At 37.2% G+C, this 21771-nt stretch overlaps 1 protein-coding gene across 5 annotated transcripts; it reads left to right on the forward strand.

The window, feature by feature from the left end:
- The first annotated feature begins 734 nt into the window (after positions 1-734).
- Positions 735-21288, forward strand: MKKS (MKKS centrosomal shuttling protein). Of its 5 annotated transcripts, none has more exons than XM_081940758.1 (6): positions 735-851; positions 5362-5599; positions 10238-11575; positions 15504-15679; positions 18693-18803; positions 20312-21288. In XM_081940758.1, the coding sequence occupies exons 3-6, from the start codon at positions 10591-10593 to the stop codon at positions 20750-20752; spliced, it is 1713 nt and encodes a 570-aa protein (XP_081796884.1). In that variant the 5' UTR covers positions 735-851; positions 5362-5599; positions 10238-10590; the 3' UTR covers positions 20753-21288. The 5 variants fall into 5 exon arrangements, with proteins under 5 accessions (XP_081796884.1, XP_081796885.1, XP_081796883.1 ...); XM_081940759.1 differs by having other exon boundaries at positions 745-862; positions 10214-11575; XM_081940757.1 differs by having other exon boundaries at positions 745-862.
- Positions 21289-21771: the final 483 nt, after the last annotated feature.

Here is a 21771-nt window from a genome sequence, read left to right on the forward strand (position 1 = left end):
ATCTTTTAAAGATAAAACTGGGTTAAATAAATCATAGCTCAGTCCGGTGTGCAAATCTAGTCAAGGAGTCTCACAATATGCACAGAGACTATCAAAACATTAAACATTAATGTTTAACATTAATTAAATATGAAACCTTTTCATTACATAAGGAGTATTATTTTATTTTTTAACCTTTAAAACATCCACTTGTACAGTCAGATGAAATGTATTAATTTCAAAAAGTGCGGGCTTTCCCAAGCAGTAACTACTGGATCTGATGAAATAAAGCCCAAAATTTCAAAAATATTTTAATAAGTGAATAGGTAACTCTTGGGTCAAATCTCTCCGGTATGACATATCTATTTCTTTTTATTCGCCCTTGGGATGCTACTCCGCTTAATCCGGGGTATTTAATATAGATAAGAACGTATGCCTGTCTTTTAATAAACCACTGACTAATCTATTCCATCCTACGGGGAAATCCTAATAAAAGACATGTAATTAACAAAATTAAGGAATGTTTGAAACCGATCCCTCAAATTCACGCTTCAATTCAAATTGAATAATTTCCCTCCTATGATTTTTCCGGTCGATTGTATGGTAATATTGTAGCCGAGAAGCTACTCCGCGTTTTGTTTTGTTTTTTTTGTTTTTTTTTTTGCATTTCCACTTCGCCTGAACTACAATTACCAGGATGCATCGGAACATCGATTTATCTAGTGTTTTTTTTTAAAAAAAATATCGCGGTGTATCTTGGAATTTGTAGTTTCTGCCTTTTGTATCCACTTCCGGAAAGCCTGACGAGTGGAAGCTTGAAGGGCGCAAGGATTGTGGGGCAACTAGAGTGTTTTGCTTTTCCGTGCTGCAACGTAAGAGAGAGGTATTGGATCGGAATGCATTTATGGGAAAGAACGGGTGACATTTTTTTTATCTAAGGCGGGGGGGGGAGTAGAAGCTTCTGCCGCTTGTAGCAAAAGGCAAACGGGGGTGCTAATTAAGAGCATTTTTTAGGATTCACAACCTATTGCAGAGCAGATTAGAGCATGTTTTACGGTGTAAAATTCCATCTAATTGGCACTACCTACCTACCTACCTAACCAAAGCTGAGCTCAAAAAGATGAATAGGATTAGATCTGCTTAATATTTGAACGGAGACCATCGAGATATACTAACTAGAACTGTAGATCAGTTCAAAGTTCAACGCCTTTATTGTCATTGTACACGATGTATACAACGGAATTGGTTTAGCCTCTACTGGTGCAGTCCATACAAGAATAAAAGAATAATCCAAGTAGTTGTGGGGGGGGGGGGAGAGAACTAGTCATACGTTTCCATATGTACGTCATATTCTACGCAATATGTATATTACTCTGGTGTATATCTTATATCATGGTATATACATATTACACACTACACTGGCACCAGTGAAATTTGTCTTATTAATCTGTTTGTGGTGCTATACTGTGTTTAGAAGTGTTTAGGAGTATGAAGTTAAAAAAAACAAAAAATGAGAAGGCAATGGCAACTGAGAAAACACGGGGTCTTGTAGTCACCAAGAGTAAAACTTGATTCAGAAGAGATTTTATTGTGAACTATAAAAACAGTACACTGTTGAATCACAGATAAAACCTTGGATGAAATCACAGTGTGTTTCCCGTACCAAATGAAGCTTGAGCAAAATCTTTATAACATTCTTTCAATGATCCAATAATATCACTTGCCAAAGTCCTATTCTTTCTTACATAGCTCATCTTCAGGGCCAACTATAGGGACAGTTGTATAGATGCAACAGTTTTTCAGATAGCCTAGTTGAACAGTCCCACTTGCAGCCTGAAATGACACAACCCAGATAACAGTTAATATCTCATTCAATCCTGGGCCTAAAATTATCACTCTGGGGTGTTAAGTGTATCCTCCACTTTTGGAGATAGTAGGACGGATGAGCTCTACCCTCACATTGTACTTGTGTACTTGTAACTGCAACAGGGTTATTATGTACGTGGAAGCTGGGTATTTAATTTAAAATTTTGCATGATTGAGTTTCTGAACTAAATGGAGCATCCCTTCAGATAAGGCAAGCAGTCTGCTGAAGACAGTACCATCCTTTATTCCCATGCAAAATGCCTAATGTGTCATCTAATTGCCAGCTAAAGATGAAGAGAAATTATGGAGGTGGCCAAATACCGAAATTATGGAGGTGGCCAAATACCGAAATTAGCTACATGATAATTTATTTCTTTATTGGTATAATTGGAATATTTAACATGACAGAATAATTTCAGATCTAATATCCAAAGGTCAAAGCAAGTGAGAATATTGTCTTGCCTGACTTCTTACATTCATAATTGTCACTTGTCATTTGCAGTTGCTAGTAATAGATATTTAAATAACTCGGGGGCTGTTTTGGGCATAGATTTCAGTATACATGCACACAACTTGAAACTTTTTGATATTTCTTCAGGGTGGCATTTGCTATTTTTTAGAGGAAGCCATTTATATCCCGAGGAATTGGGTTTTTTTTTAAATGACTTGTTTTAAGGAAATAGAATGTCTTTCCACCTGAAAAATGGAATCACTTTACATAATGCAGTCAATAAATTCACATGCAGAAACTGACTTTTACAGACAGTTGGTATTTGTTGGGTCAGAAGCAATAGTAAAACATCTTTTTTTTCCTCTGTGCATGCTACATTATTTTGAACATCCACCTGCCTTCTTGCACAGCCCATCTCACATAATAGAATAAAATATTCTTTATTGCCCAAAATTCAATGTGTTAGATGTAGACTTGATGTTCTCTAGATGGATGTGTTTCTTCCTTTTAATCAAAGAATATTCTGATAGAAGAACTGAGTGGTAGCTCAAGCCTCTGGAGTTGATCATGGGGGAAAGGTGTGGGATGAGGGGGAGAATCTGTGAAGTTAGTCTTGTGTTGCAAAATTTGGTTAGTCAAAATCCACACCTAAGAAGACTAGCTTCATCTTCTACTTATATGCAAATAAACCATTCTTTCCTCCCCAATAAAAGTATGCTGATTTAAATAATTGAATTAAATCTGTTTCCATATTGATATATAATTCCTGAGCAGGAAGACATACACTAATTATTTTCCTATAACAAATTATATACATATAATTATGCATTATTTTCTCCTTGAAGTCAGCTGGATGTAAAATGTTTTAACTATATATAGATTGCACTTTAAATATGCATGCTAATTTTTATAATGTTCGAGTTTTAGAAATTGGGCTCTTTTCTAATTTCTTCAGCAAAGAGTGTCTTAATCGTAATGGATGACTCATTAGTATATGCATGTTTTATATAAAAAGCAGATTTTATTTTAAATCAAGAGGGCTTTAAAAAAAATTCTTTGAAGTGCAGCCCGATATAGATTAACTTAAAAATTGGTCTGATTAAATTTAATTAGACTAATTGTCAAATAGAATTACAACTTAATGCAATTTATTTTTTTTAAAATTAACATTTACATTTTAAATAAGGTGGGAAAACAGAGTAACATGGTGATCGGTTGAAGTAACCTAGAACTAAGGAGAAATTTCCTGACAGAAAGTTAAGTCAGTGGAACAACTTGCCTCCAGAAATTATGGGTGCTCCAAGACTGGAGGTTTTCTAAGAAGAGATTGGACTACCATTAGTCTGAAATAGTTTAGGGCAGGGGTGTCCAAACTTGGCAACTTTAAGACTTGTGGACTTCAACTCCCAGAATTCCCCAGCCAGCAGAGTTCCACAAGTCTTAAAGTTGCCAAGTTTGGATACCGCTGGTTTAGGGTTATCTGCTTGAGCAGGGGGTTGGACTAGAAGACCTCCAAGATCCCTTCCAACTTTGTTATGTATTTTCCCTCCTTTTTTCCTTGTTGATTTTTTTTTTTTTTTAGTTTTCTATGACTTCAACAAAGAGAGTATTTTCTGACTAGATTAGCAAAGGTAACAGTCCAGATCTGGCAAATGTCATGCCAATTTTAGATCCAGCAGGTGCAAGTCAACACCGATTTAATTGTGAAATGTCCATTTTAAGCTTATTTTTGAAACCATATTTGGGTAATTTTCTGCAGCCAGGCAGGGCAGCCATTCTGATTCAATGTGCAAAGTGTACATATATAACACCTGCTGGAAACTTTTACCCGAGATATGTCTTTCTCCCATATAGTGCTGCTATTAAGGACTGTCGGGAAAACCCGCGGGACAGGGGGAAACAGCTGCTTTAAGATGTTTCCAATAGGTGCTTTGTGGACATCTGCCCATCACAAATCACATTTTGCCCTTCAAATCAAGATTGCAACCCAGCCCTAGTTCGCCGTATGTTTATGTTCATGGAACACTTTACAGATGTGGAAGATTGGGGGGGGGGGGGGGTAATAGGATACTAGTGAAATCCTTGTGTTCATTTAGATAGGGAAAATTGTGAGTCTCAACATTTTAAACTATATAAACTACATTCAAATTCCTGAATGTCCACTTTGACCAGATTATCCAATATATATTTATTTTGTTTCATCAACAAGAGCAAAATACAAAACAAAAAACAAAAAAAATTAAACACAACAAAAACAAAAGAAAATGAATAACCCAAAGATCGAATAAATCTAACATTAAACATAAAGAATCCACCTTGTCTGGATGTTGAAAAGAAAATAATAATTTAAAAAAACGGATAGATTTTTCCTCCACTTATTTAAGGGATCTACAAATAGTTGTTAGCTTTCCCATCCTTATTTAATAAAAAAATACTATATTAAATAAACAAATTCCAGATGGGAAAGTCTGTAATAATCAAATCAACCCAATCAATTTCCCCCCCAAAAAAACTTCATCTAAAAGTTCCCAAGGACAAGGATCTAAGACCACACTTCCTGATAAGCCAGTGTTCTGTAGTATGTTCTCAAGAGTATTGTGAGCATTGCAGCCCAGCACATTGGTAGGCCTGGAGGCACGTCGTCCTTAGGGTCGCGTTGGGTCGGACACGACTTCACAACTAACAACAACAAGGTTGCAGTAGGCAGTTTTATAGTATTTTTCTGGTTTGCAAAAGAAAGAAGATAGGATTTGAGGAGTGGTGGAAATTTCTAGTCAAATGTCAAGTATAATTCTCATTATTTCTCATGAGAGACCTGATTTGGCCTTTTATATGCACTGTTACAGCATAAGTCATACGTATATTGCATGAACATCTTTAAAAGCAAGTCTTCCCAATATTTATGGCACTTATTTCTGAGAGAGAGAAATACCATTAGTATCAACAGTCAATCAAATATGAACTTGTTATATAGTAGGTTGATGTTGTTGTTGATGATCTGAGTGATATGATTTGATTAACTTGTTTAGTAGAACATGCGCAAATATCCCAATTTCTTTGCATAGGTAGTGACCAACCAGCACATGGGCCTTAGAGACTTTTGGAAGAACTACCGATTTTTCATTGTTACGGGAACTGGCATGGTGCTGATACATTGGGGATGGTATAAAATGAAATCCAATCCCCTTTTTCAACCAAAAAAAGACGACTATTATGATGACTCTCACATTGTGAGATATGTGCTGCAGCAGGACAAAGAAAATGAAGGGAAATAATTGTAAACTGCTACAGAATGATTAAGAGGTAAGTACAGAACCATTAAAAGGCCACAAAAATACAGGTACCGTATTTTTCAGAGTAAAAGACGCACCTTTTCCCCTCAAAAATGAGGGTGAAAATCTTGGTGCGTCTTATACAATGAGTACAGCATTTTTGGCCCACTGAAACTCTGCCGTCTTTGCAAAAATGGACTTGCAGAGGGTTTGGGAGGCTTGCAAAGTGGTCCTGAGGGCTGGGGAGGGCAAAAATGAGCAAAAAATGGGCCATTTGTGCTCTTTTTTTCCCCCTCCCCAGCCCCCAAGAGCACTCTAGAAGCCTTCCAAACCCTCTGCATGCCCTTTTTTTTTTTTTTTGCAAAAAAAAGGGGGCTGTTTTTGCGAAAAGCAGGGTGTTTTTTGCTCGTTTTCTGTCCCCCAGCCCCCAGGAGCACTCTAAGGGCCTCCCAAAGCTCTACATGCTCTCTTTTTTTTTGCAAAAAATGAGGCGTGCAGAGGGTTTGGCAAGCTTGCAGAGTGCAAAAACTTTTTTAAAAAAATTACCTCTTTAAAATCATGGTGCGTATACTCTGGTGTGTCTTATAGATCGAAAAATACGGTACTCCTTGACTTATGACCACAATTGAGCCCAACATTTCTGTTGCTAAATGAGGCATTTGTTAAGTGGGGTTTGCCCCATTTTACAACTTTTCTTGCCACAGTTGTTAAGTGAATCACTGCAGTTGTTAAATTAGTAATGCATTTGTTGCGTGAATCTGGCTTCCCCAATGACTTTGCTTGTCGGAAGGTTGCAAAAAGTGATCACATGACCCCAGGATACTGCAACCGTCATAAATATGAGTCAGTGGCTAAGCACCTGAATTTTGATCACATGACCATGGGGATCCTGCAATCATCATCAGTGTGGAAAATGGTCATGTCACTTTTTCCAGCACTGTAGTAACTTTGGTTACTAAACAAATAATTGTAAGTCGGGGATTACCTGTACAACCATGAAGCCAACCAAAGGAAATGTTAATGAATAGCTAATCTCTTTAATTTCCTACACTCTGTTGTGGAATTGATGCCTCTTCTTGCAGAACTGTGGTCTGGAATCTCCCTGTAGGTGGCATAGTAATGGTCCACAATAGATGGCCTTTAGTGTCAAACCATAAGGAAGCTTTCCTAACATAGGCATAAATGTCAACATCGCAACTTCTGTGAGAAAATCCTAAAACCAGGAAACGAACAGACAGCTAAGGACCTGCTTTGCTGGCGTGGCATAGAATTTTCTCTTGGAAAATGAGGATCAGTAAAATTTAGCAGAACCAGGGAGTTTCTGATCTGGAGATGTTGCTTCTGTAAGCAACTCACTGATTGTCCTCAAGCAATTCATTTTGTCAGAATTTGATCCTGTTCTCGGGGGCGGGGGGAAACCCCACAATGCAATATAGAATTATGGGGAAAAGATTTTGAAAAAAAGCATAGGGATTTTAAATACTCAAAATGGACAAATATGCAAGATAATATATATTATAATTTTGGTGCTCTGGCCAGGATCCATTACAGGATTAGGCAAGAATCCTATAGGAACAAATAACCTCAATATTGATTGTCTCTCTTTTTCTCTGTGAAAATTGTATAGTTTGATATCCCACAGCAATGTTTTAGCCTTAAAAGTTTGAAAATTTTCTTTTCCATGATCTCTTTATAATACTTACAACTATAAACTGGATTTGATAGGCATATTCTCCCTCTCCTCCCCCTCTCTCTTTCTTTCTCCTTCTCCCTCTCTAATACACATATACACACATATAGATATATATGTGTGTGTGTGTATCTAGTATACTCTCCTAGCTGGTTAAATTCATCAGCCATTTCATTTTTCATCAGTTTACAATTTTTGTACATGTAGCAGAACCAAAATATTAAGCAATATTCATGTGATGCTGAACAGCTGTGGTTCTTCTGCTACCTTGGCAGAGCTATTACAAATGCAGCTTTTGAGCATAATTAATAACAGCACACACTCTGTACTCATTAAAGCAAAATTTGTATCTGTGCCCTTATTCAAAATCATGTATTCTTAACCTGCCTATGTCTGTGATTTTTTTTTTTAAAAAAAACTTTTATCTTTTAAGATAAAAGACTGGTGCAAATTAAGAAAACTATAAAAAGGAAAGTTCATAGCTAAAAGGAAAAAAATAAAGAAAAGGGTATATAAAAAGTGACTCTCCTTCTGGAAAAGTACAATTTCATTAACACCTTCTGTAACATTTCAGTAAAACAAAATCTCTTCTTTCCATGCCTCAGCCCTAATCAATAATCAAATTATAAAAAAATCATCATTCGGTCCTAATCAGCAAAAGTCTACCAAAAGTAATAACTTATTATATTTGTTATAATAATATATTTCAACTTAACATCATATATAATATTATATTTCTATGTAATCAATCCATTTTGTATTCTAACTTGACACTTTTTATATTGTAAAGTAAAAGAGATCTCTCATTTATGAACTGATCTTTAAAGTCTAGTTGTTCAATCCTGGTCAAAAAGAAATTCCATTAATAGCTATCAGAAACCATAACATATATATTGACTCTGATCAAATAAATCCACTTTGAATTCCTTCTGTTTACTTTTCTGGATCTTTAAACCTGTCAAATAATATCCCACTGGCTAATTTCTTATCATTTTCTTTCTTTCAGGAACAGTTACATTAGTTTAACACATCCCTATTATAAATCCAAGATAAGAAGAGTTTCCAAGTCACTCTTCTGATTTATTGTTTGTATCTCCCCTTTAATTATTAAGATATCAGCTGGTTTCATTTGTACATTCATTGTGGCATCTTTTTTCCATATCACATTTTCTGGCATTATAAATTCATTTTCAGACCCAAAGCATCTTTTTCCATATCACTTTTGTAATCTGGCATTTTAAAAAAATATTAATCCACATTCAAATCAACCTCAGCCTGTTTTATTCAATAAAATCTGTTGTTTTTCTATATCCCACCGTTACAATATCAGACAATCTTGTAAGTAATTGTTAAGTACAGTGCTCCCAAACAAACTTAATTTCTTTTCTAGCAAAACATACTGCTCCATTGTATTAATAGGTCTCTTCTCCTTTAATTGTAATCCTTAGTTCTCTCTAGTTTGCTCTACTTAGCCTTCAAAGTCCCTTCTTAACATCTGTTTCTTTTCCAATCAGTAAAACATTCCCACAGGAGGTGGTTTCTTATGGTTAATTTCAAAATCTTCATGTATTCTTTTATAAAATTTTAAAGATCCCTTAGGAAATATTCTTTCAAGTCCATCTACCCCATTAACTTTCCAAAATCAATATTCTTTTGCTGTATTCCCAAAATAAAAGTTCAGTGCCATGTTAGTGCCAGAATGGCAACATGCTGTTTTATGTGGATGCTCCATTGGTTTGGGGTATCCTTTAGTTGCCTATGTTTAATGACTTCCAGATATAAATTGGTGCTAAAGCTTTATGCTGTAACTGATAGAGGTAGATAGTTGTGCTAGGGTATAGGACAACGTTGCAGCCATCTTGCAAAGGCCAACTCATTATGGGACAACTCCCTATGGCCAACTCTCCCTGGGACAACCCATGTGGGATAACTCAACACAGTGAATGTTAATCCGCCACCGTCTTGTCTACATTATTTCTATTTTTGTCAATGGAAATAATGTCAAAAAACCAGTAGCGGATAACATTGTGTTTTCCTGCGTGGAATTGTCCCTCCATGACTTAGCCGGCCGCAAATTGACCATGATTAATTGTCGCTGGCAAGATGGCTGTGCTGGATTGGCCCATTCAGGTTGGACTATTTCTTTCATTCTGATTGCAAAAGTTGAGCCCTTCTTTCGAAACCACCAACATTTAGACTCTCTTGCCAAGTATTCCTGGGGAAGTTATTAGGAAACAGTGTATGAAAGACCTGACACAAAAATTGGTCAAACCCCCCCCCCCCCTTAAAACAGTCATGGTGAAAATCTTGCCTTTTGTAATTTCTCTTTAGCTTGTCAAACCAATAGTTTTCCCTCAAAAAGAACATTCCACATTCCTGGATATTGTATCATTCAGTTGGATTCCCCACATCATGCATCTAGGATTGGCTATGCCCTTTTTATTATGTATATACCGTGTGTATACATGCTGTTCTTTGATACAATAAAATCTGAACATTCTTGCAATTGACACAAAACCTTTTCCAATAAAGTTTAAACTAATCAATGTCGTGTATATATAAATATTTTAAATATCACTAAACAGCTTCAAAGGATTGCTAAGATATGAGCTTTAAAAATGTGTAAAAATATCACTTTCATCTGTATACCTCTAAAGGGAGAAGAAATAAATCTCTGTAAATCAAAGATTGAGTGCTTTATTGGCAAAACTCCATAACTGCCCACTGTTAATGCTATTTTTTCTGCATTATGCTTATATAAAGGATTATGATGAGTAATCTGAGTTGGCAAATTATCAGAATGTTTTCCAACATGCAAAATATTCATTCGGTGATTATACCTCATTTTCAGAGATCGTTTGCCAAGAGTTTTCACTGAAATACGTTGCCTTAATAAATGTATTTTTCTGTGATTATAGTATTAAGAAATCTCTTTTCTTCCCCTCCTTCTTATAGGCATATCTCTCTTATTTATTATAGGTCTGATGGAGATATGGAAGGCAGCTGGAATAGTAGGAATTGGCTGTCCATGCCTGGATTTTTATTCATTGGTGCCCATGTTGGTATTTACCATCTACCCAAAACAGCAACGCTTTCTTTAAAAACGGGGCATGGAAATGAACTCAAACGGTCTGGTTGAACGAAGCAACTTTGGCAATCATCACATTGATCACATTGTTTAACATCAAATAAGTGCTGTTAAATCCCTTTGTTGTATCGTTGCCTGCAAAGAAAACCCAAGGTCTCGCATGCCTATGTATAATGATAATTAAAAACTGTTTTGTAGAAACGGAACTCTTCTATAAAGCTTGACTGGAATTTTCTCGGGAAAGATGTCTCGGGCTGATGTTAAAAAACCTTCCCTCTGCACCACTGGACCTTTAACTAAGGAGGTGATTAGCCAGGCTGTCTCCACATTTAGTAAGATAATGAGGTCCTCCTATGGCCCCACAGGTAGGCTCAAACAATTACACAATGGCATGGGAGGATACGTTCGTATTTCATCGCAATCTTCGGTTCTGCTGAGTAGTCTTTGTGTCACTCTTCCCGTCTTAAAGCTTCTGGTAGCCTCTGTGCAGAATCACCTTGCGCTCTTCGGGGACAGTGGCTTATTTACGGCAATTTTTTGCTGCAACTTGCTTGAAAAATACAAAAGCCTGAATATGGCTCCGTACCCTTTCATTAAAATTAGCAAACGTATTTTGAGCCTGTGCCTTGACTACCTTTCATCTGAAACCTGTGGTTGCCGAATACCGGTGGATTTCAGCAGTTCTAAGCTTCTCCTTAGCCTGGTGCGCAGTATTATATCGAGCAAACGTGCTTGCATGCTTAGCAGGAAGGAGGCTGATCATATCAGCATATTGGTGTTAAGAGCCTTTCTGTTTACAGTCCCCCAAAATGTGGATTCTAGTGCCGTGCTAGGAAAATGTCATTACATACCTATAAAAAATAAGAGAGTTATGGATTCTACTGTCTATCCTGGACTTTTAATTGAAATGCCAGAAATGCATCTGATTCCGCCTTTCAAAAGAACTGCTTCAGGCCAGATCAAAGTGGCTCTGTTTGGCGTGTCTATGTCAGGAGATTTGTCTCATGCCGGAGAAGGAGCCATAGTTATCCATCATGGAATTTCTCTAGAAGCCGAAGTGTTGGAGCAGTTACTCAGTGTAGGCAGGGAAGTAATAACTGATGGTGTTGGCCTTGTGATATGCCAGAAGGTCATCCACCCAACCTTGAAGCAGTATTTAAAGGAGAACAATATTGTTGCTGTTGAGAGAGTTGGAATAAGAATGATGGAGCCGCTGAAGAAAATGACAGGTAATGAACAAGCTTTCAGACATGATCACTTCAGGATATGATCCATGAGAAAACGGGATGTGACAAACCATTAGCAGAAATCTTTCCTTTGTTAGTTGTCTAGCTGTCCAAATTGCAAGTGCTAGACTGTTAATTGAGCAATAGTCAGGTGTTTGACCTATCTCTAATCTCATACCATATATTTATTTGCTTAGTTAATGTATTTGGTTTCCCATCTCATGTGAATAACTCTGGGAGGCTAACAATTAAAACATTAAAGAACAATCAACTTAACAAAAAGTAACTTAGCAACTAGGTAGGAACACTTAAGTTAACACAAGGAAGACCAAGAAACAAACTCACCCATACTCTCCGTCCCAACTCAGTGGCAAAAGCCAGGTTTTCAAGGGAGGACCACTTGGGGGAGATGAGGTTCTAGAAGACAAGTCCCATGGCAGAAAAGGTTTTGTTCCTGGATCCCACCAGATGGCACACTCTTGGACAGGACCATGAGTATGCTTTTTCCACCAGATACCACATAATGGGTAGACACTAACTATTTCAACAACCGTTGCTCATCTCAGGTTTTTTAAATTACAGCTCCTGTAAACAATTGCTTCAAAATGAGTTGAACCTAACCTGATTTCCATTCCACAATGATAAAACCTATTAAAGCAAGATACGGTATCTTATCACTCACTTTTATTTACACTAATCCATGTGAAGCTTTCTAGAAAGTGTCACCCCTTGTGTTAAAGGAACAGATCATGGACTGCATTTCACAAATCAGAATGGTCGGGTTCACACAGCACACCAAACTAAAATAAATTCCTTCCCTTATCCTAGGCAATACTATTGACACATTCCTAAAATATTTGATATGCAACATCATTGAATAATTCAATTGAAGCATCTCTGTGAAAAAATATCCAGGATTTAAAGGACATCACTTGTTTTTAACATAAACCGCATTAAAGTCCGTCTTGTTAGATCCTAGAATTTGAATCACAATCAAAGATTCATATTCATTTCTGACCATGAGAATGCGATCGTCACAAAGGTGGTTGATGTTTCTCCCAGGAGCTTTAATTTTTATTTTTTCTAATTCGGTGTCTCTCATAATATATTTTTCATGTAAGTTAAATAAAAGGTGACAATCTGTAACCTTGGGTTACTTCCTACCCGATTAATTGTTCCATGTTCCATTATAATTGTTGCTTCCTACAATTTATTCCGTAGGAAGATATAATAACCCAGCCTAGGTTTTTAAGGGCTTTTACAAATAAAATGTCAGTAAAGAAAAATCTGTTTGAAATTCTCTTGCCTTTCCATTAGTCATCAGATATTAGCAGTGAATCCAGCTAGTAGAGCCAGAAATTCTCATGTATTATTTAAGACTGGATAGCAAAATCTTAAAATATTAATCTTACTAGTATGTTAGAGAAGTACAATTGTTTGAGAGTTTGAGCATTCTTTAATATTGCTCCATTTTTACATTAGATTACAAATCTATCTTTTCCATTCCTTAGGCAATTAGACCTAAGATTGTTGGGGACAAAATGCAAATAATGCTTGAACATTGTAAACCATCCAGAGAATATGGGACAATATATAAGCCTAAATGCTATTGCTATTTGTAAGATTTTGAACAGTTATGATGGTATTTCATCAACTTCTATGCCTTTTCTATCGGAAGTATTTTTGCTAAGAAGTAGATTTGCTGAGGAGAATTTAATTTAATTTTTCAAAATGTCCAACCAGAATAATGAACAAATTTTTGTGTCCTTCATCAATTTTGACAACTATTTATCAATTCCTCTTTATATTGACACTGTCTCTTCTTAACTACCGGTATCTTTTTTTCTCCCATAGAACTGTTCTTTCATCTTTTAGGCCCACATTTTCATATACGTAATGTTCTTATATAACTCTGAATGCATCAGCAGCAGCAATTTGTATTCTTTTCCTGGCATTTCCGAATGATTTTCTGTTTGTTTCATCTTCAAATTACAGAGTTCCTCAGGCATTCTATGAATCTAATCCATTAAATATATTCTTTGTTGGACCCATAATTCTACAGAATATAGCTGAAGTCATAATCTTGTTGCTTTGATTATTTAATTTGTCTTCTGTAGTTTTAGCTTTTCCATTTGTCTTGCAGAATATATAATCAACCTGATTTCAACCTATTTTATCCATCCATTGACGTCCATGTGTGTAGTTGTTTTTAAAAATGTTGGAAGAAGTGTTTTGCTACATTGAATCACCGCCCCGAGTCCCTTTCTGGGAGAGGGGCGGTCTAAAAATCTAAGAAATAAATAAATAAATAAAATGAATGTTACTGGCAACGTTCTCTTTCTTGCTTCATTCCCTACAGTGAGACTAATTTTTCTGTTGTTCCAGATTTTCTTAGACTTTCAATTTTAGTATGGTATGATAAGGTTATTGTAGATCTTAAAAATCATTATATTACTGTGCCATGTTGAGAATTTGGAACTGATATAAATCCAGACTTTACCCGAAAATGCCTTTATGGGTCTCAGCACAAGAAACATATTAAATAGTAGGTAAAGAAAATAATTAACTTATCAAGAGTTGTTGGAACAGGAACATGGAGAACATAAAATGAAATCAAGAGAACAAGTAATGCAAAAGGATTTAGTTTTCAATTGTCTTCAGATAAACAAGAGAAAGCTTTAAGGTAGATAAACATTTAGAATTGAGCAGCAGAAAACAATTTGAAGTTGAAATATGTAGAAATAATGAACATGTAATTGCTAAGATGTATACACTTTTCTTGAAATTTGAAACAAGAGTAGATAAGAGCACGATAAAGTGGACTAAGAACTTTGGATACAATATGCAGTGAGAAAATATATGGCTAAAATGACTGAAGGTTAAATTAAATCAACAATTAAAAGAATTTTTATGGAATGTTGTACCATTAGTATATGGCTCCAGAAAAATTGTCTAGAATGATATAAAGCAGGGGTGTCAAACTCGATTTCATTGAGGGCTACATCAGGGTTGTGTTTGACCTTGGGGGGGCTGGGTGTGGCCAGGGTAGGCGTGGCCAGCTCAACATCTGTCATGTCAGCACCTGTGGCGGCCCGAGCACTCTGCCAGTGAAAACGGACTCCCAAGCACTGTTTTCAGCTGCAACAGCCTCCTGCAACCCTCTGCCAGCGAAAATGGAGCTGGAAGGCCGCTCTGTTTTCGCTGGGGGAGGCACCATAGGTCGGTCCTTCACTGTTTCCAAGGCAGCCCTGCGGGCCAGATCTAAAGCTGAAACCAGAACTTGTCTTACGCAGCAACAGCCAGTTTCCAGGGCCATCGTGAGGCTGAGCAGCGGAGTCTACAACACAACAGCAATAGTAAGGTTGCCTTCCACAATATTGAATAATGTGTGTCCAATCATCTATCATATTTACGGTATCTGAAAGGAAGGTGACCTGTTAAAATGATTTCCATTTCATCCCTTTCAAAGAAAGATTAGAAATCAAATAGATTAGAAAAACTGCTGTGCCCATATGACTCTCCCACTGTGTGTGTGTGTGTGTGTGTGTGTGTGTGTGTGTGTGTGTGTGTGTTTTATGATGGATAATGTTGATAATCCATTGTAAATTGATCTTTTTATTAGAATAGTTAAGTCCTTGACTATCACCAAGGCATCTTAGGGCAATACATCTCACAAATTAATGTACATGCTTTGTTTCTGAGATTATGCTTTCATAATATAAAATTTAATTTTCATTTAATTTTTGCAACCCTATTAATTGTAAGGTGTGTCCAAATTCCCTTCCTCTATTTCTTGCCACAGAACATTTTAAGAACATAGAAGCCTTAGAAAATATCTGTTTTTATCCCAAATAACTTTTCCAGTAGTGATTTAAAACGGGCTTCTTTGTTCATGGGATTATACATGCCTTTATTTTCTTTAATTGATTAGGTTCTCAGCCAATACCTTCTTTACAATTCCTGTCTCCTGCTTGTTATGGCCAACTGAAGGACTTACAGACTCAATGTTTTGATTCAAAATGGTTCCTGCATCTAATTCCTGATCAGCCAGTTGTCTGCAGTTTGCTACTCTGCAATAGGAGTGAAACAGCATGGGATGAACTAAAGGTAATCTCTTTATATATCTTGCAGCAAGTAGTAGATGAAGGTTATTAGAAGGCTAATCTAGTGGTTAATTCTGTACACATGAAACCGATAATGACTTTAGACCACAGGTGTCAAACTCGTGGCGCCACCAGTGATGGGTTCCTACCGGTAGTGGTTTGGCTGTCTGGAACCAGCAGCGACCCAGGCCAGCCATGCCAACGAACTGGTTCCCGAGTGCCGGCGCCATCGACACCACTTTGTTTTTCAGTTCTGTGCATTCGCAGAACAATTTTAATTGCACTGCACATGCGCACGCAGCACGCTGCGAAGCACACACACACACACGAACCGGTAGTAATGCCTGCCGGAACACACCCATGGTGTCGCGTGATGTATCATGATGTTTTTCCCCTTCGCACAGCTGGGGTAGGCATGGCCTGCACATGACAAATCCGGGCTGTGCGCTGCCAGTTTGACACCTCTGCCTTAGACCATTAAATACTTGTGGAAATCAAGAGTTGTACTACAAATAAGAGTGCTTGAGGTATTTTTTAACAGTGGATCAGGTCTGGAGAGTTTGTTAATGAGAGGCAAGATGATTTAGGGAAGGAATGCCAGGAAGATAAGTACAATCTATAGCAGCGATGGCGAACCTTTTTTGGCTTGTGTGCCATAAGCGGAGCGCAGGGGGGGAGTGCGTGGGCGTGGCACACCCATAATGCAATGTACAACCCCCAGCACGCATGCACGCAGGACAGGTGCAACCCCCTTTTTTGCATGCTTTTTTCACCCTCCCCAGGTTCCAGAGGCTTTATAGGAGCCTGGGGAGGGCGGAAACAGCCTCCCCCCCCCCCCCGGAGCACAAAACAACGGCTCTACGGGCAAACCGGAAGTTCACGAATGGACTTCCGGTTTGCTTGTAGGGCCGGTTTAAGCCCTCTGGAGCCTTCAGGGACTTTCAGGAGGCTTCCCTGAAGGCTCCGGAGGACTAAAAACGTCTGTACGAGCAAACCGGAAGAGGCTGTTTTCGCCCTCCCCAGGCTGCTATAAAGCCTCTGGAGCCTGGGGAGGGCGAAAAATGGCTTTAAAAAAGGCTGGCCAGCTGACAGGGCAACGCCTCGTGTGCCCTGACAAATGGCTCCACGTGCCACTTGTGGCACGTGTGCCACAGGTCCATCATCCCGGATCTATAGGCATGGATATAATTGGCATAAAGTATGGAGAAAAATATAATTATCATGAGTTTCCTCTCTTTCTTGTCAAGCGAAGTGAAGCTGCAGGTGCAAGTGTAGGCCTCTTTCAGCCTTTCCATATACAGGTAGTCCTTGACTTACAACAGTTCATTTAGGGACCGGTTAAAGTTACAACAGCACTGAAAAAAGTGACTTTTGACCATTTGCAAAGGTCGTCACAGTTATGACCTTTGCAGCATCCTTATGATCTTGTGATCAAAATCCAGATGCTTGGTAGCTGATTCATATTTATGACCATTGCTTGGTTCCCAGATCATTACCTTTTGCAACCCTCTGACAAGTCAATGGGGAAGCCAGATTCACTTACCAATTGGGTTACTAACTTATCAACTGCAGTGATTCATTTAACAACTGAGGCAAGAAAGGTCATAAAATGGGGCAAAACTCACTTAACAAATGTCTCAACAACATAAATTTTGGGTTCAGTTGTGGTCATAATTCTGAGGACTACCTGTATTGTGAAAATATAAATAAATGGAGAAGATCATGAATGTGATCTTAGGGGCTTCTTTAGGAAAAAGGTAGAATAAAACTATAATAATGTAATATTTGGACAACATTGAACAAGTAGATATTTGACAGTGTTTTGGACAGTGAGTGCAATTGTTCTTATGGGGCAAATATTCTACCATTCTGTCAGAGAGTCTGATGAAATCATACTGAGAGGCATTAAATTGTGTTTCTTGATTTACAGCTGCTGCTTTTAATGACTATTTTAAGGAAATTAGCATGATGAGCATGTTGGCACAGAAATCTTCTCAAGAAAAAAAAATAACACCTCTTTTTATCCAAGATGAGGTGATAAAAGAAAAATGAGAAATGATTAGATAAATGGGGCTTTGCAAAGTGTCTGCAAATAGGCTGAATTCCATTGAGATTAACTCTTGTGTTTGTTTAAATCAAGAGATTATTGGTTTAGTTGCTGTAAGTTAATGGGGTTTCCATATCACATGCTGTGTGCAATTGTCTGAGCAGAGTAATGACAGACGATATTGTCAATTCTGGTGAGAAAAAGAGTGGAGTAATCCTTAGAGTCAAGAAAATCTCTCCAGTGCCTGAAAGATAGATAATTGCCAAAAGGTAGGGAGAAGAAACAAAAACCTTTTGCAGGCTTAATCAAAAGCAAGCATTTCTAATAGTAGAAGGGCATATCTCTGACTATGCACAGCTTTATCTGACTAATTATTTGGCTGCAATCTATTGAATCACAATTTATGCCATGGCAATGTTTGCTATGTTCCTGATATCAACACCTATTAAGCATGGATGGGACATAATCTGGGGTCTATAATCCTTGTTTGGTTTCTTCCTCATTTAGCGACCATTCGTTTATGATGGTGGTGAAATAGTAATTTTATGGCAATCCTTGTATTTGCATACAGACCTTCATGGTCTAAAAAGCAAAGAAAAGCTGAATTAAAATTGTACACATAGTCATGGTTTTACTTAGCAACTACTTCACTTAATTTGACTTAAATTGTCTATCCCAATTGTGATCACTACACAAGGATTACCTGCATGGTTTGCTAAGTATTTTAAATGTTACATTTGTTGACTTTCAAACTGTGTAAAAGCAGAATGAAATACCTGGAACAATCTATATTAATCTGTAGTGTCACTGAGCAAATAAAATGGGATAAGTAGTATACCTACTAAACCAAACCAGAATTCCTTTGCAGAAAAGATAAATTAATTGGAGATTTTTTTTTCCTATTCTGTTTGGAGGGGAAAATATCAGCTTCTATAATACAAGTATTTGGTGCTTTTTCCCCCCTCTGTAGCTTGCTTGTCAAACTGCAGAACGCGCTTTGCAGTTAACAGTCAAAGATCCATGGATTTTGCTGGGCGGAGGCTGTACCGAAACTCATGTGTCCTCCTACATAAAGCACAAGGTTTGAGAGTTTCATGGGGGGTATTTAAATTACTTAAGGCTGGTAGTACATACTGGTAATAAGTATGCATGCATAAGTATGCATATGAGTACAGATGAAATACCTTACTGAGACCACATGCTGTATATTATATAACATTTAATACATGTATGTCTCTATATATTTGTGTATTATAAAATCAATATTAAGGCTATGGATAATGCAAGGAAAAGATAAGGCAAGGTAAGGACATTGTTAAACCAAGCTTAATTACTAGTGACTTCATGCTCATGTAATTTTCTGAGTAGTAATGCAGAAATAATTTACGATTGCCTTTTCTTAGCTTTTAATTTGTTTGGTTTTTTGTTCTTGCTGTTGTTCCCAGTATAACTTGACTTTAGGCTTGGGATATTCTGGAGCTCTCCCATTCATATTAACCAAATCAGGTCCTGCTTATTATTATTATTTTTTGCTAGGTGTTGGCATCTACTGTTAGGCAAAAGAAAAATATGCAAAGGTCCTCTGTTGGAAAATAAATACAACCCAATTATGTTCTTTGACAGAGCACTTGAAAGCCTTACAATTCTTTTCCAGCAATAATATTAAATTGCGACAGAATAGAAAATATTATATGGGCACCTTTGCTTTTTAGGACTGTAATATTGTACAAGGACCTCTTCATTTTCAGGCAATGAACCTTTCTAATGTGAAGACTTAAGGAGGTACCGTAGTTCTTAATTATGATTGGTCACCTAGTGACCATATGAAGTTACAACAGATCTTCCTGGGGGTACCTGTGTCCTGCTTTTGAAGTTCCAATGGTTGCTTCCCTCCCCTTGGTCACTTCATCACATTTTAGGCACTTTGCAGCTGGTCCACATTTATGTCCATTTGTAAATCCCATGGTCATGAAACCATGTTTTTGATGCGGGTTTTTTGTCAAAAATGAGAATGTACTTCTGGCTTTCAACAAAACAGGCCCATAGAAAACAATTGATTTACTTAACAACCACAGTAAAAAAAAAGGTTGTAAAATTGGGTCAGTCAAGTGGGTGACTCACTTTACAACTCCATTGACTTACAACCTCGAAGGGCAGGCTCCATTACACTCATACATTGAGGACTACCATCAAAGTATTTGACACTTACCTTGGAGTCATAAACCACAATGAGTCTCTTCCCAGATAATCTTAAATTGAGCAATAACAGCAATAGCAATAGAACTTAGACTTATATATGGCTTCACGGTGCTTTACAGCCCTCTCTAAGCGTTTTACAGAGTCAGCCTATTGCCTCCAACAATCTGGGTCCTTATTTTACCCACCTCAAAAGGATGGAAGGCTGAGACAACCTTGAGCCACTCAGAATCGAACTCCTGGAGTGAGCAGTGAGTTAGCCTGCAGTACTGCATCCCTGTGCCACCATGGCTCTTATATACTGATATCTAATATTATACTAATACATGAGCTACTAAAACATAGTAGGTCAATGAGTAACAACAACTTTCATTTTCTTCCTCTCTGTTCTAGAGTTGTAGTGTAACAGAGGGCACCTTGGAAGATCTAGGTTGTTCTTCGGAGGAATTCCACTTAGTAACTGACTGTTTTTGCCACTCACTGGAGTCCATTGCGTCCTCTCTGGAGCATGACAGTGGTGACGTTCTTATTGATACCCATTGGGGTCATTCGTGGTCTATTCCACCTAAGATTCCTAGCAACTCGGATTGGTCAGATTTTGTTCAAAAGTGTGGGTGCGGCCTTTGCAACAAACAGGAAGGCCTCAACTGGAAGATATTAAACTGTCGTTCTGTTTCTTTCCTTCCCCAACATTGTGTTCACGAGTCCTCCGTAACGTCTGCTGACCATCTTGTCCTCGACTGTTTTGCCGCAAAGCGGAACGGTTTGCAAGTTGCAGTTGAGACAGCCCATCTCATTTTAGACATATCACATATAATTGAAGATCGTAATTAGTTGCTTGTGCACATTTAACAATGTATTTGCACTGGCAATTCTAAGCCTCTTTCCAACCACGTCCCTTGCATCTTCAGAAAAACCTGTAACAAACATTGGAATTCTCAAGGGCATGTTTGGTATTTCCTACCAATCTATTACTGGAAGGAAAAAACTATTCCTGCTGCGTTACAGACCCCAGAGACGCATTTACACATATGCAAGTATCCTTAGGGTGCCATACTTATGGACCAGAAATATCAGTTGCAAATTTGGCATTTTTTGATGTAACATAGATATTTTTGTCTTATTTATGTTTGTTTGCATGTTTGATATTTTTAAAAAGGCATATGCTACTGAAAACGCTTATGCAAATATGTAACATCTTTTGCTGAGATATATGACCACTGTTTGTCTAGAATGTGAAAAATGAAAGATTGTGACTAAACAAAAATTTAATATGCAGATAATACCACCAGAAATTATTTTAGCCTCTGTAATAAATGGTGTTACTGATTTTAGCTCATCATGGAAAACATCATATATTGTTATATATATATATATATATATATATATATATATATATATATATATAAAACTGGTTAATAATATAAGGACTGAAGTGCAACATAATTGGATTCTAAATAATCTAGTTTTCAAAACACAGAACAGTCCAAACATAAAAGTAAGGTCCAAATTAAGAATATTTCATTTTTAATTTAAGAATTGTTTGATTGAAAACTGGTTTAGTTGTAATAGATTGTTACAGTTTCAAAATACTTTTCAAGAGTATGTACAAAAATAATATTTTTTTTCTAGCATCAGCTAAATTAGATATATTACATTGAGAAAAGTGTTTCTCATTTCTTTCTGTTACCTTTATTATGTAATGTCATTGCAGAAATGTTAATATAGGAAATAGATTTTGTTATCTGCTTTTATCTTCCAAAACAGAAAAAGGTTAAAAATGTAAGATTCTTGCCTGCTGGCTTTTTTGACTTAGCTGTTTTAGATTGTAAAAGTTTAGTTCCTAAAGAGGT

This window comes from Natrix helvetica (assembly GCF_964273705.1).
Source record: "Natrix helvetica genome assembly, chromosome: 2".
In the NCBI taxonomy this organism is placed as follows: domain Eukaryota; kingdom Metazoa; phylum Chordata; class Lepidosauria; order Squamata; family Natricidae; genus Natrix; species Natrix helvetica.

Coding starts and splice junctions, on each gene's coding strand:
- MKKS (XM_081940758.1), top strand. CDS start 10,591: ATGTCTCGGGCTGATGTTAAAAAACCTTCCCTCTGCACCACTGGACCT. Junction 11,576..15,503: donor GCCGCTGAAGAAAATGACAG/GTAATGAACAAG, acceptor TTAATTGATTAG/GTTCTCAGCCAATACCTTCT. Junction 15,680..18,692: donor CAGCATGGGATGAACTAAAG/GTAATCTCTTTA, acceptor CCCCCTCTGTAG/CTTGCTTGTCAAACTGCAGA.